The 27604-nt window shown below is 41.1% G+C and overlaps 1 protein-coding gene across 2 annotated transcripts in view; it reads left to right on the forward strand.

The window, feature by feature from the left end:
- Positions 1–1706: 1706 nt before the first annotated feature.
- Positions 1707–27604, forward strand: part of LOC139622712 (glutamate receptor ionotropic, delta-1-like) — a 222398-nt gene continuing 196500 nt past the window's right edge. The window contains exons 1-2 of one of the 2 annotated variants that reach the window (XM_071480238.1): positions 1707–2376; positions 3976–4131. In XM_071480238.1, the coding sequence (XP_071336339.1) occupies positions 2298–2376; positions 3976–4131 (235 nt within the window). In that variant the 5' untranslated portion in view covers positions 1707–2297. The remainder of the gene's footprint in view (positions 2377–3975; positions 4132–27604) is intronic. The other variant, XM_071480237.1, reaches the window with a different exon arrangement.

Raw genomic sequence — 27604 nt, forward strand, 5'->3', positions numbered from 1 at the left:
TTTGGATGCTTGTCAACTTAAAAACCAAATCTCAAGGTTTAGCTTCCTGTTCTGATCCCCTTGGAATGAGTCTAGATTGATCTGCTGTTACGGGGGCTGTAATTGGGATCAAAGGGAAATAATTCATTTTATAGTGTGTTCCTTTTCTCAGCTGTCAAAGCCATTGCTACATATATACTCTGATCTATGGCACTTATATGTGGGCTGCCGTTAACCAAATAGTCATACATATACAGTATACTGTATATCTACTGTTGTCTTCCACTTTTTAGATATCACCGTTCTGAGCACAGTTTGTTTTAAAATGCAGTGTGTCAACTTCCCCTTTGGCCCATTTTTATGTAAATGAAACAGACACTGATGGAGCAGTTTAGGCTCTCCATCACAAAAGAAACAACATGTACCATTATAAAAAAGAACAAAAAAAAAAAAAGATGGAGATGTTTTGCGCAACCACAGCTGCAGTATCCACAGGTGGACAGTAGGGGTAGTGTGTGATTTTACAACAACTTCGGAGGCATGGATGTTTATTCCTCCTGCAATGGAAACCAGATGATTACCATGATACAGACCATGACTTTGACATGAAAGTGATGTGGATTTATTTAGATATGTCTAAGTGGGCTGCAGGGTTGTAAAGCCTTATTTTCCTGATTATGGACTGCTATCAAGATTTATAGAGGAGTCCTGGAGAGAAACAAACAAATAACCAAACAGAGAGATATTTAGTGGACAGTGAGATGGTTGACTCTGTTTGCTCTACAGGTGCCTTTTTTTCCTTATGCATCTTAGTGAGGGAGCTGTCCGCCGCCGGTGGTGCTGAAAGTTTGCTCTCTGCGCCTCTGACGGACTTAACCAAACAATTAAGAGATATTTCCGTTTTTATTGCAGTCACGAGAAATATCCTTTAATTGTAAGGTTATGCCCATCTAGCAACTCCGTCTCTTGCACGACTTCTTCTTTTCCTCCTCCTTCTTCTTCTTCTTCTTCTTCTTCTTCTTTCCAGCTCTGCACACGCCTACCACTGTTCAAGCACCGTGAGGCGTGTAACTGGTACCAAGTAAGAATCACTGGCACCCTGTGGTCTGATTCACTGCCCATAAAATTAGCCCCCGATGCCATAATCCCGCGTTAAAAAAAATAAAATAAAATAAAGATAAATAAATAAAAGAAACAAAAACGAGGGCGTCAGTTTTGTTTTTTTTTTTGTTGTTGTTTTTTTGCTGAAGCAACAATCAATTCGTCGAACGAGTCATGCAGCTGTGACAAAACACTGAGCTCTTTTGTGCTGGTTCCTCCGTTAACTCGGTGCAGCTGTTCTCCGGTTGACTCAGGCGTTGTGGCTGCTGTCACGTCTGTCCACCTCATCCATCAGCCCTGGCTGAGGAGCATGGTGTGCGTAAATCCCTTCCTCTGCCACATCAGCCGCGGTCCGTCGCTGCCGAAGTGCGCTGAAAAAAAAAAAAAAAATGTGTCTCAGTCTCTTTTGCTCTCACATCTTCCGTGAAAACGTCAACTTCTCCAAAAGTAAACACCGCCGTCGAGTTTTCACCTCTCGTTTGTTGGGTTTTTGCCTTATGCGCGTTTTGCCAGGCACCCTTTCTTTTCAGTGAGGCACACAGGCAGAGAGTTTTTTATTTTTTTATTTTTTTATTTTTTTTTTGCGTTGCCTGTTCTAACCTCCAATCATGTGTTCAGTTATCGGCTCTCCTAGCGTCTTTCTCCGGGTAGTCCAGATCATTTCTACCGGGCTTGTCGGGACAGCAGCCGAGTCGTGAAGTCTCTGCAGTCACGTGATCGAGACAGTACTGAGGAGTGGGTTTTTTTTTTTTTTTGCGGAGTGTGGAGCCTGTGTGAGCGTCTCTCCGTGTGTAGTTAGAGGGGTGTCCCTCCTCCGCATTTTTTGCTGCTTGCCATGCTTTAGACGCCGGAGCGCAGGGAGAGAGGCGAGAGTGAGAGAGGTACCGCCGGTCTCTCTCACCGGGCTACCTGCTTTTTCACTCTTATCCCGGGTCCCTGTCGTTTCCTCCACGTCCTTTTGATCCCACCTTCCCGTGGTCCCTGCTTGTTTTTGTTGGCTGGTTTTGTTGGGAAAGACACTGTGATCATTTCTGTAGGGGTTTCATGCGGGTCTGGTCTGCCAGGAGGAGGACCGCGGTTTCTGTTTCGCGCTGGGTTTTGATCATCTTCTTTTTTCTTTTTTTTTTTTTTTTTTTTTTCTTTGGTGCTCCATCTGGACAGTAGGCTATAGGACAGCCGAGCAGAGCTTGGATGAGCCGCCTCGCTGAAATCCCGAGATGGAGTTGCTGCTGATCTGCCTTTCCCTGTGGATATTGCAATGCAATTCGGCCAAAGCGGACTCCATCATACATATCGGTAAGCGTCCGATAAAAGCTCATGCAGTTTGGGTTGGACAGGTGTGAAGGGAAGACGTGCGGGAATAAAGCTCAGCCAGCGCATACTGCGCTGATCGCATCATTTTGGTGAGAGGGCGGGAGAAACAGTCTATCCAGCTTCCATCCTGTGTTTAAGCAACACATTGACTCTCACACGAGTTGAAAAGTTGCGGTTTTGTTCATGGCAATGCCCCTGACCTTTACTGCTGGAGATGTTTTGTCATTATTATTATCTGCTAGTTATTTATCAGCAGGCATTCACTTTTCGGCGGCAGATCGCTGCGTTCATGTTGGCTTCAGATCCAAACCTCGCCACTGTTGGCCTGTAAATTGTAATTTTGTATTCAAACCACGGGTTACAGTAAGCGTGAAGGCCTGTTTCACTGAAGCTTTGACGAAATTAAGATCCTGCAGCCAAATGGATGAGGCTTTTTTAGACCAAGGTACCTCTTGTCTGTACCCGACAAGCCTCAACTTTCGCCGGAACGTGACTGCAATGTCAATAACAAGACAGAGGGAATGTCAGTGGAGTTTCGTTTTAGAGATGCGAAACGCATAGAGCCTCTTTGTGCTCAAACTTCAAACCAGAGCTGCCCCTTCTCAGAGACCGGGGGGGCTTTAAACTCATCATGCCAATTCAGGTGGTTCTGATTTGGTGCTTGTCCTTAAACATCGCGTTATGTTTTATTTCATAGTTTTGAAATTCACAGCCTGCACGATCTCCCCTCTAAACACGCACATACACTGGATGATTGCTTTGGTTTCGTGCTCCTCTTTAATGCACACAGTCACGTATCCACTCACAATGACTGGCTTTGTGATCTCAGATAAAAATGTCAATGTCACTGTGAGCGAATCTCGCCTCGGTGCTCCTCTGCTGCTGCTGCTGCTGCTGCTGCTGCTCACACTTTACTGCAACAGTCTGGCAAGCAGCAGGTGCTCAGTCACTGGCTTAATACAGTAGTGGGACTTCATCCAGATGATATTGGCTGATGCTCTGCATAACGTTTGGGCACCCCAATTATATTTCTCGTTTCCTGAAACCCCTTTCCGTGATATATGTGCGTCTCCTGATAGCAGCTGATGCCATTTCGATAAGCAGAGGAAGAAAGCGAGGGGGGGGGGGGGGGGGGGGGGCAGTTAAGCTTCAGTGTGCCTCCCACACAAGGCCTATGATGCTTATTGGTTAGGGTGCCATTGATCTAGTTGACGTGACAGTCATTTGTTTTCTGTGTTTGGCTACTTCATTCATCAGATGGGCCTACTACAGTGGTCATGTGACGAGGCCTCGTCGCTGTCCGCAGGGCTGAAATTCTCTCAGGGCGCGCTGGAGACCCACATGTTGCACAACTTCAAGGTTAAATAAACCACAAAAAGATATGACTAAATGTCACGCACCGTCATTTAGTCATGCATCTCCGCGACAGAAGCATTAAAAAGCTTCTACACAGTCTGTGACAGCTGATGGTCCAACAGTGAAGGTGCAATTCATTCACTTCCCCTCCACCTCCAACTCCACTGTGTAGTCACACTTCACTGCCCTGTTCTGCAAGTAACTTGTGGTTATTGTATTGGTCAGGTGCCATATTCGAAGAAAACGCTGTGAGAGATGACGAGATTTTCCAACTTGCCATCTCAGACCTGAGTCTGAACGACGACATTCTGCAGAGCGAGAAAATCACCCACTCTGTGAAACTCATCGAGCCTAACAACCCTTTCCAGGCTGTGCAGGAAGGTAAGCGCGATTCCCTCTGGATCTTTTTTTTTTTTTTTTTTTAATTTGCTATTTCATTTAATTATTTGGCACTGCCGGGCATGTCAGAAGGGCGGTCTCTTTAGCTCAGCCGCTTCTGGGTACAATGAGGCAACAAGTCTGACGTGTAAAAGTCTTGACTGCCACGATCTTGTGGGCCATAAGCCGTTCACACGCTGATCAGTCAGTGCGATGTCCAGTGGAGCAGGCAGTGATGATGATCAACGTGTCTGTGCTCTCTTTCTCTCTCTCTCTCTCCCTCTGTGTGTGTGTGTGTGTGTGTGCCGCCACCTGCAAAGCGCTGCGCGGCTGTATACCATATCAAGGTGTCTTCTGTGGTTGAAAAGCTAGGTGGAAGCATTGCGTTAGAGCACAGCAGCTGAGGACTATATGTGAAATAAAAATAATTTGAAGATAATCAAATATAATTCCAACACCAGTACGGGGGAAAAAAACTATTTCTGGCCTTTATGTTTGCTTGAAAGATGAGCATTGCAATCTTGTTCATGAACATTTATCAGCCTTTAGCGTTTTCCTTGAAATGTTTAGTCTGCCTCATTTGGATTCCCCATAATTGTTCAGAATGTGCACACCTCCGCAAAACAGACAGGAAATTAGCAATGAAATGATTTTAGTCAAGGTTATTGCTCTCAGTCATTGAAAAGTGGACCCAAACACTGTTGACTGCAAAAGTTATTAAAAATTCTTCTGCTAAAATGAATCATTAAGACTTTAATAGGTTTCTAGGGACCTTCAAAGGCTGTTTATGTCCCCTGCACTTAGTTACCAGCCTGTACTTTTGTCCCCAGTTGCACAAAGGCCGCGATGACTCACTGCTATTCATAGTGCCCCTGACAGGCACAGAAAGATGATAATAAGTCCTGCCTTTTGCTATAATTATCCCGTGTCATTTAGCTGTGGTTCTTAACAATGTCACAGATATCAAGGATTCTAATTCACATTAGCTTTGTAAACCTAAATCCTGATGAGCCTCACGTGAGGCAGACAGGTCCTTTAAGGTTCACAGAAAAGATACCCCTGCTTGCTGCTGCAGAGGTAAGATAAAAAATGTATTACACACATGTGTGACTTGGATAATTTATCATTTGCTGTTGCTTGAGATGCAAAAATGTTCTAGTTAAACAGACTCGCCAGCAAATCATTCGCCAATTGTGGAGTAGTTCAGTAGTATAGTCAAAGATAGAGTGTCTAAAATTTATCGACTTTAGACCTACACTTAGTGGAGAATATACACACTGAGCTCATACTAATTATCTTACAGTTTTTTTCCTTTTGACAACCCTCTACACAATATACTTTTAATGCCATGTCTGTATAAAGCTTAAGGACATACAGAAGTTGTTGATGATGCTGTAAAAAGAAACAAACAGTGAAGGTGTGAAGACACTTTGTCATCCCAGAGCTTGTTATTCTTTACTGAAAAAGATTTAGAGCTTATTTCCTCTAATTGAACTGACTTTGGTTGGCCTTGATTGAGTATGATTTGGATGCTTCATTTTTATTTATGTTTAAGCTCCTGATAATCAGATAGTCTTGAAGGGGTGGTTAGGGGGCATTCAGTCTCTGGAGGAAGTGAGGAGTAATGTGCAGTAGATGACGTGAGGATCGATGGGTGGCCCTGGATTCTTGCACTAGACACAAGGCAGGGTGGCGAGTGCTGAGTGACAACTTGGATAAGTTGACCTTTTGCTTTGCTCTTTTGTTCACTGCCATCCCACTGTGAGTGGCAGTCAGGACCTTGCCACTGAATGGCAAAAAGGGAGGAGAGCAGAGGGTGGGTACAAACATGGAGGGGATGGGGGTGAGTGAGGAGAATAAGAATGAGTTGATAGAAAAGGAGGCTATAGTGGCTGTTGAGAAGATTAAGCGTAAGAAGAGCAATAAGAACAAGAGTAACCATGAGTACCCGCAAAGGTGGGGATGAAATGAAAAAAAGAGCGAAGAGAATTTATGATGAAGACCTGAATAAACATAAGTGCACAAAAGAAGTGTAGCAGGAGAGTTAAGATAGGGGTGAAGTGATGAGGAAAATTTGCCAGCCCAGTGAGAGGAGTAGTTGCAGCGTCATGTTTGTCCTTATTTGGCTTCCTTTGTCCTTGCATTGGTGGAACAAATATTAACAAGGATGTCACACAGACATTGTGCTCACATCAACACTCAACTATTCAGTCCTCCCACGCTCTTATCGTTTATAGATGACAGCTCAAGGCTGGTCGGATATACCGCCTGATCACACAACTGGCAGATGCTGTCCTATTTATAGGTTGGAGCAACTGGAGCGATTGAATAGGGCGATTTCAACACCAGGAGCAAAAACTCAGTGGAATATCTATCTTTCGTGCACTGATAACTGTCATGAGAATTATGGCATAATTCTCTGGAAGGGAAAGTTGAAAAGATTCCCATAATGTGGCTACACACAATTTAACTGTATGTTCTGCCATTCTAATCAATTTTAACATTCATTTTAACAGTTATCTATTAACAGTCATTACTCAACAAGGACAGTCTGAGTCTCACAAGGATGTGAAAATTAGCGAAGTCAGTAACATTCTTAGAGAGTTGAAGTTCAGAGCCTGATCATAGCATTAAAACCAGTTACCACTCTTAATGTTGTGACTGATTGGTGCAGAGTAAGCTACAGCAACATACTCTACATCTTGAACAATGCGATGCTGAATATCTCAAGAATACAATATATCTGATAAATGGTCATTTTTACTGGTTGCTCAAATATTTTGACATTTGCACCCCTGATTTCCTTTTCACCTTCATTTCAAAGTACTATATATATCCTCTGGGGCCTAAGTTTCTATAAACTTTTCTGTCTTGCATTTTATTCAAAGGAAGTGGCAGAAAAGTGAAAGCAAAGCTGTCACCTTGTTGCGTGATTATATAAATCCAAACCAATGCATATATCAAGAAAAGTTTGGTAATCCACAGTGAGTTGATTTTTTTCTTTCTGGAGGACATGAGCACAACCTCTTCAGAAAGATGACCAAATGTTTGGATCACCCTATTGCACCAGCACTGAGTTATTCCATCTCTTATCGCAGGTGAGAGGAGCGGATTGTGCTGGGACAGGGCTGAACCATTTTGTGTTTGTGCAACATTTTTCCTTCCATTAAAGCATTTCAGGGCTAGACCAAATAATGTAATCACTTCATAAAAAGGACTCTAATGCACTATAAGACAACTAACAGAGGGCCAAAAGGTCAAGCTGTCATTGCTGCAGGTGCGTGATCAAACACAAGTTTAAACAAGAGTCCACATCCATGCTAGCAGCCCTGTGAGGCTGTACTGAGGTACACCAGTGTTTCAAGCCAAGTGTCAACATGCTAGTATGTTAACAGTGACAATACTAATATTCTCATACTTGGTACAATGGTACAATGTTTGCCAGTACATCTAATTGTTTTTGAGATCTTTCAGTCAGGACTAAGGTAATGGAACAAACAACATGACAACTGCCATCACAACCTGTGACAAACATAGATAAACTCAATAGAGAAATATCAGTCCCAAGCAGAAACTAATCAACATGGATATGTTGGATATAAACATTATATGGGGTTTACAATGTCTGCTAATTGGCTTCCACTCTATTGAATTAAAGTAGGCTACATTTTTATGAGGTGTCCATATTAATTTGACAAAACTCTGCAGGTTCCTATTGCATTTTAAAGAATACATTTAGAACAAAGCAAGTAGACAACATAGCCATCTGGCCACAGTTAGAGGGAGTCGGCTCCTGTACTCTAATGTGTAGTAATTTGTTGAGTGTTCTGTCCCTCTGCGTCCTCTTCACACAACACACCACAAGTGACCCTCCATTTTCATATAACCCCTGCCAAGGTAACGTCAAGGAGGATCTAATTCTTTGCCCTTTTTGTCCCTTTAAGCCAATAGACTTTGAGTAACTTGCAGTGCAGTTCTTTTTTGTCTTTTTCCTTCGCTCAATCTGTAATGACAATAGTCAAAATAATGGTTCCTTTGAAATTGTTGGCATGGGTAATGTAATATCCTCGAGCTGATTCTCTGCTTATGACAAGTCATTGCTCGCCATGCTCTAAACGTGATGGAATGCTGCCCTTTCACTATTATTGTCCCTGTGAATTTAGTAATGCTGCATAAATCTTGGTAATGGATTTGTTTGTGTTTTTATGTCTTTTTACCAGCTCCACACAGAAGGGGGATGATCAGGCCATTTTACCGGCCCCTGTTAATTACCCAACGGTTATTTTAATCCATCATAAGCTCCTCAGTGGGCTATATAAAGGCCTGCTGGTACCTTAATCAGCTAAGTGATGTTGCAGCAGAGGTATACCTTTTACCATTTAATCCCTTCACAATGCAAGGCTCACTGCTCAGCATCCATATAGGGTTAACCTTTAGTCGGTTGCTTGAGTTTGCTCACTAATGCACAAAATCTACAGAGGTGGTTCAGTTCATTGTAAAGTAAATGTGAGGACTAAACGTGATGTGAGGATGCTTTCAAAAATTATGTCCTGGATAGTCTTTCTTTACCTTCAATAAAAGTGCATTAAAAAAAAAGAAAAAAAAACTTGATCAAATCAACATTTGGTGTGACCAACCCCAACCCAAACCCTAATCCTAACAGTGAGGGAGGTTGTTCCAAGCATATTGGAGAACTTGCCATAGTTCCTCTGTGATCCTAGACTGACTCCATGATGCTGAGATAAGGGCTCTGTGGGAGGTCCACAACATTTGTTTCAACACTCATTGTTCTTCTTGTCAATGAAGATAGTTCTTTATGACTTTGACTGTATGTTTGGGGTCGTTGTCATGCTGCAGAATAAATTTGGAGCCAATCAGATGCCTCCCTGACTGCATTTTGTGATGGATAAAACAATAAACAGCTAAAGTGTTCAAAACCTTTGCACAGTGCTGTATATGCACAGTATATATACTCACATTTGTGTTTTAAGAGGGAAATAAACACACAAATACAACTGTAATCTGGGGAGAGGCTGATCCTCAGTTATGTTCACTGTGGCATTCACCAAAAGACTAGCATTGATTACAGACTGACTGCACAGGATATGGCTCCCACTAACCTGGATTATAACTGACAAAGACAAAAAAAAATAATTGGCATGTAAGAAGCAAGAAAAAAAAATGTGGATTAGTGATCCCCAATGGCTGAAACATTTGGATTCTGTCATTTCAAGTTGCACAAATGCAAATGCAAAAGAAAATAGACAATCACTGTACACCAACAGTTGGTTTAAGTTTAATATTATGTTGCTAGTTGCAACCACTGTGGGGACGGTTCCATAGCATCTTAACTGACATTGTCACATCCACCACTGTGTGCCTATAAACATTGAGAGGCATCTTTTATCTAGTCCTCAATTGCCTGTTTTGGAGCATTATCTTCAGGTGATCGTAGATTTATGATTTTGTAGCATTGAGTTTTTCTATGATCAGCTTACTGCTAATCAAGCTATCCATTGTATTAGCTGTCTACTAATGAATTGTTAAATTGCTGAATCAAGCTGATGTTGGGATAACTTTTACTATCTTTTCTTTTACTCTTGTGGACTTTGTGTATATGTTTACTATGACTGTGTTGTACTTTCTATGAGAATTTAATGTTGAGCTTTCTCTGGTGACAATTTGTTTCTTCCTGATATGTAACTAATTTGATTGCAAATACTATACACGTTTGTGAATCCAGTTTCCATATAATTGCAAAAACTCAACTTAAACCTTTGGTCTAACTCCTGTTTATGGAATCTTACTGCTTTCTTATTTGCAATCACTATCATTTTATTTGCTTAATGTTTTCACAGTAAAAACCTCAAAGGCAATGTGGTGCCTTCAACTCCAATTTATTGGAAGTGTGTTTAGCTCGCTGCATAGCTGTGCAGCTACAGGCGCTTTAGGCAAAAAATTGCCAGGGGGCCCTCCAATCAGCATTCTAGGGAATGACATGGAGCCCCTTTAGGGAGGTTTCCTACTGAGATGTCGTTGCAAATTGTCCATTGGCTGTTTAATGGAGAAGAAGCTGCGTTTTGAGACATTCCTGTTAAGTAAAGTTTGTTAGTCCTCGGGGGTCCCCTAACAGCTTGGGGACCCAAGCAGTTGCTTGCCTTGCCTGTTCACAAGCTGCGTTTCTGCCACACATGGTGAAGTCATTTATGCATTTAATAGTGTTAAAAAACATACAGTTTAATATAAATTCAAATAAAGATATCTGGAACATGATAAGTAGTGCACAGGTACTTGAGCTCACCTAACATGGCTGTGAAGATTCATCAAATTTGAAAGGTTGTAGCTGTAATAACCATTACATGCTAATAAATCTTAAAGTGCCCACCATTCAAAACCAAACACACACACACACACTGATTTATTCCCTTTTGGCATTTCAAGTGCTTTGTCTTATCTTCCAAAATCACAAATACCGCAGGTAAGTTAACATATTGGCGGTGAACGAAGGCTGAGACCCATCAACACACACACACACACACACACACACACACACACACACACACACACACACACACACACACACTCACACACACTGGCTCCTGATACTGACCTGATAAGTTGTATCTTGAATTTGTGCCATCCTGCCTGGTTTGAGCTTATGATAACACAGCGAGAGATGCCCACGTTGCAACTCGGCTCATGTGGACTTTGCATAACTGTGCATTTGTTGTGCAACTGTGCAACTACAATGTGTGATTAACAGTATATCAGTGGGCTTGAATGTGTCGATACAAGTGCCCTGGTTGGTATGTTATGGATATAATTGCCGTGTGTTAAATGCTTTGGTAGTTCTGCTTACTGTTGCCCATTCTTTCCTCTGTGTACTTCCATACAACAAATTTTATCTCCTGGAAGAGATTTCAAAGGCAAAATACTCCTTCTTTTGTTACACGGGTCATTTTTAGTGAGATTACACTGTTATGTAACTGTCAGTGCAGTGCTGTGGATTACACAAACCTCTACTCATCCTTCTGTACCTGTGCCACTCACACCATACAGTGTGGATGTCGTAGGTGAGGCCCTATGAGACCTGTAGTCTACTGTGGGCAGACAGACGCACTAAAGAATATGTACTCCTCCAGCTTTTCTTTACAATAGCCAGAGTCAGCAAATGTCTGGCAACTGCTGACCAGCACCTGCCACAGAGGGAGCAGAGACAGAGAGCAGAATACAGAAGGGGAGAGACACAGAGAGGTTAAGGATGTTAAATGCTGCACCCACTTAGCAGGCCTACAGGTTTTGTTCTCTGTGCTGCTGAACAGGAACAGCCGGTCAGTATTCCACTCCTGCAGCGGCATGCCTCTGTGTCACATAGTCTCGACATCTGTACCAGATGTCTCTTTTGGCAGACTACTCTTGAAAGGAGTACAGAGACATTTCTAACCAATTATAATAATAAAAAAAAGCAGTAAAGACTTTGAAAAGTGGATTTGACTTTGGAGTCAGAAGGCCTGGTCTGCTGATTATCCTCAAGAAAAACCTCAGTTCACTCAAATGCCGCATCTGATCTATATTCAAAGGAATCGTCATCAGCGTAGTAAATGTCACCATGAGCGTGGGTTTTAATAATCTTTTAATTTGAGTAAACAGGGTCAGCCTTGTTGTGATGCATGGACAGAGTCCCGCAAACAAATAAATAAGTAAACAGAGAGTGAGTTAGAGCAATGCGCTGAATTTGCTCGCTGTAATCTTTCAAGAGATTTTTTGCAGGTTTTCAGAGAATGAGGAAGTTATGTTTGGTGTGTGATATAAACAAAATTACTGTATTACACTAATTAGAGAGAGTGGCAGTCATATTGGATCTGCATTTATGTATTCATCGCACTCCCCATGCTGCCACACTGGCAGACAGCTACGGGCTGATTTCAAAGCATTCTCATTGCTCTTCACACTGGCATGTTTGATCGAGGATTTTCTGTGGGGTCATTGTGTATAAGACTGACTAATGGCTTCTGGGTGCTATGGTGGCTGTCTGCGTCTAAAGGACAAATGCAGGAAAAATACATTTGACAAGAAGATACATTTCAGTACATAAAAATCTTGATTTATATTTGACTGTTTGGTCCTCCCATGATGCAACGTGTCTGCAGGATTCCTAAATTTGGCATCAGAGAATATAATTTGGGTCATTTAGCAGCGCTGTCAGACCATGACATCAAACTAGTAGGCAACCAGATTTATCCAAGCCTGGTTCTGTAATCGTTGTTTGAAAGACATTAAGCACCTGCATTGATTTTCCAATATGACAGCAGCATCTGATGCAAGACGAATAGCCAAAAGAGGAAAAAATGTATCAGAACACCTGCACGCATGCCACACATAACTCATCGAGCTGCCTGTTATGCATACACATGAACACACAACATGTGTTTTCACTATCACAGGTCTCTCAGCCCCATGTCTTATTCATGTTCCTGTCTTCTCTGGTGTGACAGATTTATAACGAGCTGTAGAGAACAGTGTGACAGATGTTAGTGCTTTGCCACGACCCCAAACAGCCCCCAACCACTGCTGGGGATTGGCCATCAATACTACTCTACCTGTTAGAGCGAGTGAAACTGAGAGAGAGAGAGAGAGAGAGAGAAAGAGAGAGAGAGACGGAGAGAGAGAGAGAGAGAGAGATGGCCCAGAGGAGATGTTCTGTCCAATCAGATTGATGCTGATGAGGCCCTCGGCCTCTGTCCATTGCAATACATCGCGGTCCCATGTTACTAGCATCATTTCTCTTTGTACACACCACACACTGTTATGCTTCGACTTTATTGAGCTGCCTAAAGTGTGCTGAGATGACAGAGATGGGGAGGGAGGTGGAGGTAGAGTGGGCGTATGAATGGTAGGAGAGGATTTGTTTGTGCATTGTGTTCTGAATATTTGCTTTTATGTGTGTGGTTGTATGCTGTGATGTGTGCGAGTGTTTGTGGTAGTTTTATAGATGCAAGTGCTGTGGTTTGCTGAGAGGTGGTGTTGGTCATAATGGTTTGGAGATGGGAGTTTGTACCTCCCTCTGTCACTGACTTCTGATGCTGACTAGCTCAGAGGGAAGTGTGTATAATTTACTACCCACCACCTGCACTTTTTGGCGGCAAGAAGACTTCATTGCAGGATTGAAGACAAGGAGCAGAAAATCAGCCCCTAAGTAAATCCTATTAGAAGCTTAACAGGAGTCAGCAAAAGAAATGATGTCTGGCTACCTCTGACTTCACACTCTTTGCAGAGAGGGCAGAGAGATGGAGGGAGTCGTACTGAGAGTGAAGGGGTGAAGCAGAGTGAACTGGTGAGCAAGCGTGACGACGAGAGAAAGCAGGTTGAGGGAGATGGCGGAAGGCAGGGAGAAAGATAATGCAGGGAAAAACGGAACAGAGTGCTGTGAAATCTCAGGCCTTATGGAAGACAAGAGGGGCAAAGTCATTTTAAACGGCTCACTAGCCTCATTGATGAAGAGATGCCAAATGTATTTGGGAGCCATTGTTTGCATTACTGCCCACAGACACGGATGCCGAGTGGGACCATCTGTCACAAGGATCCCTTCTCTGTCTTCCTTGCTGAGTCTCTGACTCTCTGTCTCTCTCTCACTGCCATGGGTCCTCTACCATGCCCAGGCAACATGGATTTTATCCAAAGATGAGGCTAAGCTAGTGTGTAAGCTCTCTCTGAGTGAAATCAAAACCCAGCTTAAACCTCATGAGTGAAAGCCTAAGAGAGTATAGAGGGCGAAACATACAGGCATCACTGAAAACTGGGTCAAATACCCATCCTAATATAAATATACTTCAAACAGCTTGGCTGATGAATAAGTCTTTTGCTTTATTCTACATTGTAAGTCATCACAAGCCACTGCACAATTACTCTGCTTTTTTAAACTCATACACTGATACACTGATTTATTCCTTGACTCACTCGTCTCTGTTGTTATTCATCGACTGCTTTCCCTTTTAACAGTACTCAATCCAACACATCACAGCTGAGAGAAAGCTGTTACTCTCGTTTACATGGGATGTTTAACTTGTTATTGACTGTGAATGCAGAAATGCACATCTGCAGACAATTGGGAGGATGAGAAAAAAAACACACCACAAACTCTGAAGATCAGTCTGCCTTTCTTACAGAAAGTCTCAGCTGAAGATAGCAGCTAGGTTTCAGATTAATAATTGATTTGTTATTGTTTTTGTTTCTAAAATGTGCTGTCTACACGTTTCAGTGTTCAGCAGGCCACGATTTGTCATGTTTTTTTCTAATCCATCACATTACTACATCAAGGCAAATCATTCTGGGAGCTCCTGTGGGGTGCATGGGCCTAATTTCTGTTGTATTAACCCTTTAGTATGTGAGATCTATGTAGGTTGCATCAAAGCAAGTTGTCATTAGTGGGTTTTAATCATCACGAAGACAAGCTTTTGAAATCCTGTGCCACAGAATTTGGTGTATTGAATTGGATTGATTTCTTTTTTCTTTAGTTATCACAATATAAAGAGCCCCTAATTAGATGGCCTCATTCAGCAAACACACACAACATCACACCAACATGACCAACATATTCAAAACCAAGAATAAGAAGCACTGTTTCTGTCTCTTTCTGCACTAGCTAGGCACCGAAATGTAGAGTCCAACTGATGATTCCCATCTTTCTTGATGGTTCCCAAACTCTAAAATGGCACAGCGGCCTTTCATGGTAATTTTTGCAAAAATGTACAGACACGCATATACCTAACTTTAGATTAAGAAAATTGTAAAAAGGTGAATATTGCAAAGCACTGGCCACCCCTGCTGTCAGATGAAGCTACAAAGGCACTCCACAGCACAGTGACATTGTAGCACTGACCTAGTACAAAGACTCTCATGGTCTTTGACAATGTCGTTTCATGGCCAAGAGGTGATATTAAAGGTGTTTAACTGTGATCATCCTCAGTTAAACATGGGACTTTACAGGTCACTAATTTAATGGCAATCCATCCAATAACTGTTGAGATATTTGACTAAATGTCAACCTCTGTGACACTAGAGGAAATGTCAGGGGATCACCAAAGTAACTAGAACAACTTGCATTTCTGCACCAAATTCCAAGGTGATCCATCTAATAGTTGAGCTATTGACATGAGATACTATGGCTGTTTCAACATCAGCAAACCAACATTGCCATCCATACAGCCACACTGCTCATATGGCTGAAAAGTAAAGATACAAATACGTTAAAGTTAAAAAGCTATATACAGTATGTTAGCCTTAATCAGTGCATGTGTTTCCCTCTCAAAATAAAATATCTATCCAGTTTAAAATAAATTCATAGTTGTAAATAAATAACATTACATTACAGATTTAACCCATCTAAGAGAATGTGAATCCTGTGATCCACATTTCTAAATTTTACTTAGAGCACCAAAGTTCAACATTTTTCGCAGACAAAAAAGCCACCGTCATGCAGGGTAGAGTCACGCTTTGCAGCAGTGCTCTGTAGCAGCTGTCATTAGCATCACTGCTCCCGGTCTGTGGTGTGATGTCTGTCCAGTTCTTTTGGGGGGTGGATTATTGGGCTGATTTTTGATTGGTAGTTTTCTGTACTCCGTGGAAAGGAAAGTGTGCTCACAAAAGTATCACTATCTGAACATTGTTTTTTCAAAGCTTGAAACCATGCTCACAGTGTAGGAGAAGATGTTTTAAGCAGCCACAAAGGCTTCTTTTTCTCACTTCCCCCTCCATGAAGGTGTAACAGGTTAAGCAGGATCACTTCTCTCAGCAGTTAATGAACTATTTGTGTTTTTAAGCTTTTACAAACCCAAGACAATGTGAACGATTCATTATTTCACTTGAACGAGACAGAGCCGGTTCCTCATATCACATTATCATGTCACTCTGAGACGCGCAGTCATTTTGTTTACCTTAGACACAACATGTTTCTAAAGCATTTTACAGCTGCCGCTTTCCGCTGTCACTTCAATCACTGCATGAGTACTTTTCTCGCAAAGAAATGAGAAGCATATTAGAGCTGTGTAAATAATTACAGTGTATATGTCACAGCAGTTACTGAATATGTAATTGGCTGTGTGTTTGAGTTTCTTTTACCTGCCACATCTTTGTGTGCCTTGCCTTGAATGCTGACATACTGACGTACTGCATTTGCGTGTGTTTGTTGTGTTACTGCTCCAAAGGTTCAGATAGTCCAGATAGATGCACAGAGTTGTGGCAAAACTGAGAAACTTAATCTGCCCTTTTTTTCTTGTGGTGGGGTTTCAGAGGTCATCTTTGGTGTGTGTGTGTGTGACACAATGCACAAGGATGGAGTCAGTAACTGAAGCAGCTTTGTATTAAAAAAAATTATGGTAACCATGATGAAATTCATAATCCCTGACTGTTACTCCAGTGCCACCATGAGCATGACATTTTTGGCTTTTAGTGAAATGTCTCCACAATCAGTTTAACATTTGTTTGTTCAATACTTGTTTATGTCTAGACCCCTGCAAAACTAAGAACATACCCATCATCCTCAGCTGTAGTTTTTGTTTTGTGACAATAGGCATGTGTTAACATGCTTAAACACAAGATGCTAAGATGGTAAACATACTAACATTGCACCTGCATAACATCAGCAGGTTAGAATTGACATTGTGAACATATTAACATATACCATTAGCATGCATGGCTATCGATGCTTGGTCTTGTTTGGAACCAGATAACCAGTTAAAATAGAATTGAATCTTCTGTCACTTGTAGGTTTTATGACAAAACTGCTGACGTTTCTGACAAAGCTACAAGGCCAGGTTTTCAAACCAGTTCTGTTGAAATGTCTTCTTTTAAACACTATAACAAATTTGGCTTTTTTGTTTTAGAAATTTCAAACTTTGTTAACTTTTTCATTGTGTTTTCCCACGCTGTGTATTATCACTAAAGTCCATCGTCCTCAGTCCTGGTCCTGCTGGACTAAACTAACTCTATTATAGATACCATGCAGGGCAAAGAGGTACACTATGTCCACAGATGGGATTCAGTCATCAGCGTTACGTGATTGGCTGGTCAGGGTCAGTCCTCCAGATAACTGAATACATTTGATATATGAGCTCAGGATGTGAAGGTACATGACAAGTGGCTTTAAATATCACAAGCATATGCCTAGACTCCCACATAAGGGAGTTACATAATGCATTTTCTTATCCATTATATTACTTCCATATACATGCTGGAGCCTTTAGTGTCCCAGTTCTCTGTATGGTTCTTGGAAAGGAGTATTATACCAAGCATCATGCCTCGGGATCATGTTTTGCATAAATCCATTTTTAAATTATCAGTTTGAATCATGTCTTTCAGCATATTTTTCCTTTGCAAATATTAGAATGCGGCCATTTTGCAGATTGATAACAGAGAGGAGCACAAGAACATTTTCACACTGGAAAAACCAACACCCACCCACTAACTTCAAAATGATGATGTGGCTGGCCCTTAGGTATGGTGTACTTGGTAAGAGGGCGTCTAAGACTCCATCCAAGTAGAAATTGGACAAAGGTACACACACAGTCTCTCTCACACACACGGCAAAACAAGCACAAATAAGATTGGCTCTAGTGATTTTCAGCCACTTAAGGCCTTAGTTATCAGTGCCTTTACCACAGGCACTGCAGCAAATACTGTGTCCTGGGCAACAACAGGGCAAAAATTTAATGAGATGCTCAGAGAAGCAACATTTTCATGAGGTCAAACACAGGAAACATGACAAAAACTTCCCCTCTGTAGAGGCTTATCTTTCCCGAACAAGAACAGTATCACAATCAGAGAAAGATGCCCCACGGGACACCATGAAAATATACAAAAGAGATGAGTAGGAAGAGATGAGAAGGAGATCGCCTCGGGTGGAAGGAGAGGAAGAGCGGTGCAGGAGGATGTGGCAGCGTTTCAGATCATCTCTCTATCTTTCCCTTTTCTCTTGGACAGCAGGAGGATGTCTATCAAGGCAATGCCATCATTTCTGGCTGTGCCAGCTTCCTCCTAGCAACGCCCTGGCAGGCCTCTCACCCAGGAAGAGAGGCTAGAAAAATGAGGCATCTCCCCATTGAATAGTTGTCCCTCACTGACTCACCGCATGCCCACTCACTGCCATCACAAAGACTCCTTTTAACAGCACAATTCATTCATTCCAGCATAGTGTATGTGCTCTGGTCACAGGCTTGTATGTGGTTGATGAGTTCACTGTGAGCGTATATGGGTCTGTGTGTGTGTGTGTGTGTGTGTGTGTGTGTGTGTGTGTGTGTGTGTGTGCATATATACAGGATGTGGATGTGAATGTACACCAAACTTGTTTGTTATTCCAGCATCGACATGTTAAGGAACTGCAATTCTTCAAAACACCTATAACAAGATGTCAAGATACCACAATGCTGTATGATCATGACGCCCTGTAAACCATGTCTCTTATTTCCTATTACACTTGGAGGGAGTAATCTAATGCCTTGATCTAATGCATTGATTGATATGGCAACAGCTCCCTACTTGAGAGAGCACATTTTCCTTGTCCACCTGTTGACGAGGACGAAACAGACTGGGAGACATAAGAATGGAAATGGTGGCAGGATAAAAATCAAGGCACATGCAGGAGCAGGAGAGCAGCCTTATCATTTAAAATATCTAGTAGGAGCAATGATTTTTTTTCCCCCTCCTGATAACTCAATAAGCGCCTGATAAAATCAGTCTCTCAAGGGGGATGTTTGGAGCATTTTTTTTTTAATTGCTGATGCCAACTCAAGAGGGAATTCATATTATGTTTGTGAAAATGGTTGTGTGCTGATCAGTGCCCTCCTCCCCTTCACATTAGCCATTCTCTTTTCACGAATGCTTGATATAATGTGAACCCACGTGGTGTATAAAATAGAGATGGTGTCCGGGATCAGTGACAGGAATATTCAGCTTCATTCTGTGTCATGAAAAAGAAAGCTAGCAAGTGGTAAACACCACGCTCAGTTCTTTCTCCTCTGAGCTCAGAGGAGAGGAAATTCATCAGCCTGAAAGTCAAAGTTGCTGCATGCTGGTGGCTGCTGGGATTTCCTTTCGTTTTTGTTGGTTTCTCTTGGGATAAATGGTGACGGAATCATTGCGGTGTGTCTCTTTGCTGTCTTTCCGTTTCATTATTTCAAGGTCTGGCTGCAATTGCTTTTGCTTTTCATCTGTTTTGAAGAATTTGCATGAAATATCTACTGAGACCGCACATCTGTTTTAGTTTTCTGGTTAGTTAAGTGGAATTAAATACTTCATCTGAATTTGTTTTTATTGCTGGTAAGCTCTATATGAACAATGTTAATGTGATTTAGCCAGGATCAGCATTAACCTTAACCCTACTAGCCAATAGTCTTTTCCCCTCTGAACTCACTTTCCAAATTCAACACATCATCCATGTTTAATAGGTCTCAGGGCAGATTGTGATAGTTTATTATTTGGCTCTATTTGCTTCACTATTTTAAGAACATTTGGAAGAGATTTTTTTTTCTTTTGTGGGTTGAAAATCCCTGTCTGGAATCAAGTCCAATTGTTAAGGGGCTAATCGCAGCTTTTGTTGTGAGCCAGATCAGGATCATGCCGCTGTTTGTGTTCATTAATGTGTTTGCAAATATTAATACATGTGTCTGGCTGTGTGTGTTGGTGTGCGTATCTATGCTTTGCAGAGGCTCAGTGTCATCCCCCTCAGTGAGGAACAGGCTCACAGCTTTTAGGATTTTGCCTTAAACAGTGTAAATCTCTGATTATGTGTTCCTCTATTGGGGCGCAAGGTCTCAATAGGAAAGACCATCAATAATCTCGATAGTCCAGTAATGCTTTTCAATCCTCAATTTCAAACGGAGTCAATGCAATTTCAGCTTTTGCTGTCCCTTTAAATTAACCCATTCTATAGCTGTTCTTACCCTTTCTAATACACCGCAGCCATCTCTGCTTCTTTTATTGCCTCTTAATGTAAGCCACAGTGTTTCTGACTGGATGTGTAGTATAAACAGAGTTTATCCTACTGTTGTGTTGCTGAAGAGGAAAAGGCTTTAAAAACTTTGTAGCTGCTTCCCTCAGCAGAAATAGATTACACCTGGCACTGGTTTCGCTGAGGATCAATGTAGGGCTTGAAATAGGGAGAACAAAAACATTGCCTGGGATGTATGTGTTTCATTTGATGTTTCTGACCCTGGACAAGCTGGGCAATGTTGATTATTGATCTGGGTCGATTATTGCTCACCCACAGACCTCAATTTTAAGAGGGGTGTGTATTAAATATAAAGTGACCTCAATAAATGTGGTGCTGGGGGAAATAAAGCTCAATAAATAATGTGGAATGTGCAATGTTTGCTTTGGATACAGGCCACAATTTTACATAAACTTCTATATTATGTTGCTTTATTTTTCAATTTTCAACAGTAATTTCACTCGGACTGGAGAATTATTTATTTTGATCATTAATTGGGTTTTAGGGGAATTATATGATCTTTTTTATCATCTGTTATTGTTCTACAATTTTCTTTCTTTCTTTCTTTCTTTCTTTCTTTCTTTCTTTCTTTCTTTCTTTCTTTCTTTCTTTCTTTCTTTCTTTCTTTCTTTCTTTCCATAAGAGCATTTATGATTCACAGTAAACTATTTTTGTTATCCCCAGCCCTGTGATGATGATATAGTAGTGTATTTAGCTACTTTATTGATTCTTTTACTCCCAATGATGAAACAATGGTGTTTTGTTAGGTTTGGACACAACCTTGTCAGTAAAAGCAGACGCTGAGCCAGGACAGGTCTTTTGGATTTGCCTTCTTTAGGTGATGGAAAATGCATGATTGTCAACAGAAAAATCAGTTTTTGTTTATTTTCAACACACTGTTATTTAATCCACAAAATTTGGTTTAGTTTGATTGTAGGTGCAGCTGCAAAGTCTTCCTCCCTTTCCCTCTGTAGTAGAAGGCAGACGTATGATGACATTATCAGCTTATGGTGTGACAGACTGTGTTCCCACATCATTTATTTTCCAAAGATCTCTTAGAAAAAGGAGGACATCTGTACTATATTGCTCACTCTTGGAGATGCTGGTTCAATAAAAGGAATAACCAGAAGTCATGCCTGTATCATAGCACTGGGAATAAAGTGCATAATCAAAAAGTAACACAATTTTACATTGAAGTCAAATTGTGTTACTTTTTACATTTTGAAATGTTTGGTCTGTAGTGGAACAGAGTTCACTTTAACCATCAGATTATTGGATTTTACAAAATACATGTTTGTAACTGCCCTCCAGAATGACAGTGATGCACATTTTTTGATCTGGCTCCCCATCTGTAAGATTGATAGTTGCAATGTAAGCCTTTACATTGCATTGCAAGCCCAAAGCTGCCACACAATCATACTTGAAGGCATTAGGCTTGTATGCACATATTTCCAATCACACCCACCAGTATGGGATTTTTGAACTACATTTATATTTGCTGACATGACTGATGCTGTTATTTTTCTTGGGAGTTGAATCGCATGTATAAATATTGGAAATCTTTGTTAATATTGTGATACTGATTACAACACAGTCCTAATTTCCATTGAGGGTTTGCTGAACAAACTACTCTCACAATATTGCTGTCAGATACATCCATTAATGCTGCTGAAAAGTAAGGTTGAAAAATGAATATATCTTTTTTTTTTTTTCATCCTGTAGCACACAGTTACCATATATTTGTCTGTGGGTCTGATGATCCAGCAGATAATACTGACCCAACACTCACCCTACAATTACTTGAGATTCCTGGCTCACTTACAGCTGATATGCTAAAAGTCACATCAGCAGCCATTGCTGAGTGAAAGATATCCACTTTCATCTACCTTCTCTGCCTGAGGATTTCATCTTATGAGCTGACTTCTTGGACCTTGAGGCTACCACTGACTGTCTAATGATGTGTGCATTTGTTCTTTGTAGAGGGAGTAGGTTAAGATGTAGGTCTCTGTACACAGAGGGCCAGTGGAACCTCTGGGGGAGTTGGCGCCTAAGTTCTGCTCATTTTTCCCCGAAGCTGTCTCATCCTCATCAGGAGTTGATGTCAATTCTGGGCTCACTCCCGGACTCATCATAGGCTCGCAGTGTAACGATCCTGTGATTAAGTCTGATCAGCAGTGTTTGAGCAACAGTGTTTGACCATGCTGTCTGAATTGATGATTCCCTCCTTCACTTCCCTGTAGGGATCGAGCTTCTAAATGACCTTACCTCCCTCCCTTAAAGGCTGTAATGATCAAAGAAAGGGATGTCTTTCTAGCCACTCAGCAGAAATCATTGGACTCCAGGGTTCAGGTCACACAATTAATAAAGAGCCTTTGAAGTTTCCTTTAACTACATGTCAGGATGAGATTATAGCCTACCATGAACATGATTTTACAGTGCATGGTTGACACTGTAACACAAAACATCCACATTCGATAGCACTGCGCTGTAATTAAGTACATTTTATGATAGCATTATTATTACTGTAACAGTTGTAATGAAATCTTTAAACATAAGGTTTACTGTTCAACTCTAACCTGTGGAGGAACCAGACATCCTGCATGCTCTTGGTCACGTCTACTTCACTTTATTCATCATAGTTGCAATGTCTCTGTTCATAGACCATCCAACAAGTCTGAAGGCTCATAGAAGCATCATCACTTTACTATATTTATTCTTTAAATCATTATTCTTTAAACCCATCAATAGATGCACATAACCCACCTCTCTATATATTATAATTTATTTCAAAGTGCTTTTCTCTTCCATGCAATCTTGATACCATACCACAACCCTGTATGTACATATAGTTAACAATTTGTGTGTTTGTTTAGATCCCTATTAGCTTCTGTGACAACAGCAACATCACTTCTTCTTCCTGGCCTACACTATTTGTATACTGATGATACATATAACATCTGACATCCATACACACAGTAGGACTAGACCGTACTAATGACAGTAACTGAGACAAAACAACGCATTAACTCAAAAACCTGTATAAAACAACAGATAGCTCTGCATAAGATCACCTCATCAGAGAACTGAGATAATCAATGCAGCAACTTATATCCCCTGAGTACATAATAAATAAATAAAGTAGGATGGATAGGTCTCTCTTTCAATATCAGATCCATAAGAACATTTCTAGTGTTAATAAATATAATCAAAAAATTTCTTAAAGTGTGTTTTATTACTTTCTGCTGTTTAAAAAAAAACTGTGAGTGAATTCTATGCCACCAGTGTTGGATAATTTACTGTTCTTTGTATTAAAGTAGTTCATCTAGATGATGATCCAGATACCTGCTCAAATATGAATGAAAAGAATATCAGGTTTCTACAGAGTGTCTCTGGAGATCTGTTTATAATGATACTATATTTACAACCAAGTTAAGCAACCTGTTATTCACACTTTCCCAAGACAGCTACTCACCGTGTTTGCCCCCGTTCTAAAGACAAATCCAGACTGTGGGCAGAAATTAACAGTATATATTTTGTTTACTACTTACCAGTACACAATAGCTGTTTGCTTATCTTTAAGCTTTGATGTCTATATTTTTTCCTGTATTCTTGTTCTTGGCTTGAAGTGTGTAACTACATTGAGGGCCGCTCCAACGCAGGTCAAATGAATTGTCTTTGTCAACGTACTTGGCAAATAAAGATCATTCTTCCTCCACGCACAGTGATGCACATTGAAGCAGCTTTAGCATTTTACCTCTCATCGCGGCGTCACCTCCGGTCAATATAAATACAGCCACTTTGGTGTTTACCTCGCATGCTTCATTAGAAATGACACGATATGACGTGATGAATGTGGCCTTTCCACATGGTAACTGTGCCAAAAAAGGGGGGGATGGCTTTTCTCTTCAGCAACTGGAAAGTAGAGTAGTTTCCTGGCAGCACCTTTTGTTTCTTTTTTCTTGAACTGTACAAAGTTAGCAAAAGCAGCTTTCTGAGGCGCCAACTTCTTCCCCAGCTACATCGCTCAACGCTGCTGACCCTGCCAACAAAGAGAGGTTGTGCTTCACTTTTCTTGTTGCTGCTTTGTTCATGTTTGTTTTGCATTTTCTTTTCCTGTGCCCATGTTTAGTCTCAGGAGGCAATCTCATTACAGACTAAATGTTAAGATCCAGCTCCGCTTGTTTTCTCATTACTTTTTATCTCTCTTTCTCTCTGTTGCACTGCCCCCCCCCCCCCCGTCAAATATTGTGCTCTGTTTCTCTCATCATGTAGCTCCCTACTCATATGGATTAGTTCTGGAGTCGATTTCCCCAGGGGTTGGGGTAATGCTAAAGCCTGTCAGAGGTCTTACCTGGATGCTAGCTCTGCCCGTATCATATAGATCACAAATTGAGTTGATGCTAATTAATTTCACACTGTTTTACTCTGTGCATGAACTGCTTCTGATTTATGGGATGCTGCCAGTTCTCGCTCTGTCTGCTTCAGATATGCCGCCTGTGTAAATACCTAAAACCCCCCTCTGCTTACCAGGGAGAATAAAGTACTGGTGTTGTGCCATAAGCTTTTCTGATGTGATTAGGCCTTCATTAAGTGATATAAACACCCACAATTGGACAGTTTTTGCCAAACAAATCTGTGCACTTCACCAGTCCCAGCTTCTGTATATATTTGGCACACGTGTAATAACTTAAATACACATGCTTTGAAATAGCTGTACACATAGTAAGAATTTTCATGAAGCAGTTTTCACAAGCCTCCACCCTCCGACTCAGCCCCTCTCATCTAGTCATTATTGTGTTGTTTGAAATCGCGCTAATATTTGCCCAGGGTTATTAACCTCATTGTAACATTCATGAGGTCTTAACCTTGCCGTGTGTGTTCCATTCTGCAGCCCCTTATCTGACTTTGAGGGTGTATAATCACAGAATAAAAAGAATGAATTTGCACAGAAAACAGAACAACACAAATGAATGAAATGTTTACAGATTGATTTCAAGTGGGTTTTTTTTTTAAATACATATTTTATGTTGGCCGTGAATTTATCAGATCTAGGTCACATATGTATGGGTTGAAAAAAATCTGATTGTAAATCCAGCCAAAGGGTAAAACCGTGTCCTTTAGGGTGAGAAATGGGTTGTGATTTATGTACAGATCATGCAGCCATTTGGTACGGGCTATTATCCTGCATATGATTATCATTATTCTCTTTTGCCTGTTAATCATGGCAATCTTCCAGGATATGTTGGCAAGGTGATCACATTTAATCTGGCTGTATAAAGACCACTCCACAGAGGTTGTTTTATCACTTAGCAGAGGAGGCTTGCATTATCCAAATGAAAAACAAGCCGGAGAAGAGGCTGATTTGTCACAGGCTGATTAGACCTCTCTCTGGCGCTCCTCTTTGCTCCAACAGGAGCTTTTCAAGGGCACGGTCAGACACAAAAGAGCCATAAAAAAGCACAACTGCACTGTTTATTTCTACATGTAAGCAGTACCAAAAATCTCCACCACTTACTGATGGTTTTATTTTCTCTATTGTTGCATATTCACCATAAAGAACAGCATGCAACCTCTGTTTCTATGTGTCTTTGCTTTTATCCCAAGTACACAATGTAGTATTCTATCAGTATTATTTTGTCAACCCCAAACTAGGTAAATCATTTTGAGATGAATAATCATTTGTATAGATGCTTTTGAATGAATATCTTGGAGGCGGCAGACAGAAAGTTATACAATAAACAGCACAGTGGGTGTCAGGCGTGAAAATTCAAAACAAAAGGCGCAGAACAAATGATGAACAAGAGCGTAAAGAAACACCCATTCTCACTCATATATTTATGAATTGTACAGAGCTGTCACCGCAACCATGCTGTTCATTCTGTTTTCCTAAGACGTCATGTTGTGAAAGAATCAAATGATTGTTATAGCACAGACTTTTATGTAAGTTTTATAGAAACATAACCCCAAAGATTTCCTTTGTGTTCGTTTTTTTGTTTTCTGTGCAGGAATGTGACAGTGTATGACTCACTGCTCATGTTCATTTGTGTGTGTCTCTGTGTGTTTTTAGATTAGCTCACCTTGAGGGATGAAGGCATGATCGCACAGTAAAACAGGACAAATTCCTAGGTTGCATCCTGCATAATAAGGCCTCTCTGACTTCTTTTCCCGAGGGCCAGACGCTTGTATAATCCATTAAATATAACATGTTGGAAGGGGTCACTTACGTCTTTGCCCTGAAGCAATCATAAGATCAGCCTCACTAATTGCTCCCTGACCTTCTCCCACATCAGCAGCCAACAGGTGGTGGTGAACTTGCTACTGTCTCCATTCCTCCCAGTCTCTTCTACAAAGTGGCTTTTTTGGAGACTGAGCAGTGGCACAGTGAGTAAGGAAACACTTTTTGTATAGTGGTCCATTGTTTATGCCAGCATGCTGGCAAACACCTGCAGCTCTTCTGCTAAAGCATCCTTGAACCAGACTCCACATTTGTGCAAGTTCTTCGAGAGCTAGACTGTAGCTGATGGATGAACAAACACTCCAACTTGAAGGATTCATTAATTATTACTTTATAATTAGTTATTCAGAGATCCTGTTCAAATAAGAAGAACCTAATGCATTTGGCTTTCAGTCTGTAGAATGAGATAAGGCAAATACTGTGAAACACTCTTAACATCTGTGGAAGATTTGGCCATTGCAGCAAAAAATAATACGCAAGAATAAAACAGGGTTCATATCAGTGCAAAGCAAATACTTCTGGATTTTCATTAAAAAAAAAATAAAGCATTTCAAAATGTAATTTTAGATTATTGGAAATAAACTACTTTAAGACCCTATAGACAAAAATATTTCTTATAATAACTATAATACATTATCATTATTTGCAGCCCTGGTACAAAGTTGATATTTGCCCCCCCCCCCCCCCCCCCCCCCCCCCCCCCCAACTATAACCATACATCAACCTCTACAGAGAACAGGGGGGCGGCAATAATAACTTGCCCCCAGGGAAACTTGGACTCAGTGGACATGGGTCGATGCTGGGGTGGGTGTGAGAGCTTATGAAACTCTTTATGCGGCATCTCCAGCAGCGCTTTCACATGAGCAGTGCAGCAGCAGGCATGGCGAAGCTAAAGAACTTCACTGCACTACTGCAAAGGGTTGCACTGGGTGCACTGCATGTTGTAGTGGATAGAGCATGTTTAGTCATAGCATTAGACTGAAGTTATCTGCCTGACTTACCTCGTGAGCTTCTCACCATGTATGTAAACTAGAAACACTGTACATAAGATATTCAAGTAACAAACTGAGATAATAACATTAGATGATGGGAACAAGAATAATCTTCCTCTCTAAAGTTCCCAGATGGTTTCATTTAAATTATTTTTTGAGGCACAAAGAGTAAAAAGTCTTTCTTTCCAACCACATTATTCATCTCACAACCCCTCAAATTTTTCTTGTTCTCAGATGCCTAGGCTGAGAACCACTTATACTGCATCA

Source organism: Trachinotus anak, unplaced genomic scaffold (assembly GCF_046630095.1).
Source record: "Trachinotus anak isolate AG129_WGS33_773 ecotype Australia unplaced genomic scaffold, CSIRO_AGI_Tana_v1 ptg000007l, whole genome shotgun sequence".
Classification (NCBI taxonomy): domain Eukaryota; kingdom Metazoa; phylum Chordata; class Actinopteri; order Carangiformes; family Carangidae; genus Trachinotus; species Trachinotus anak.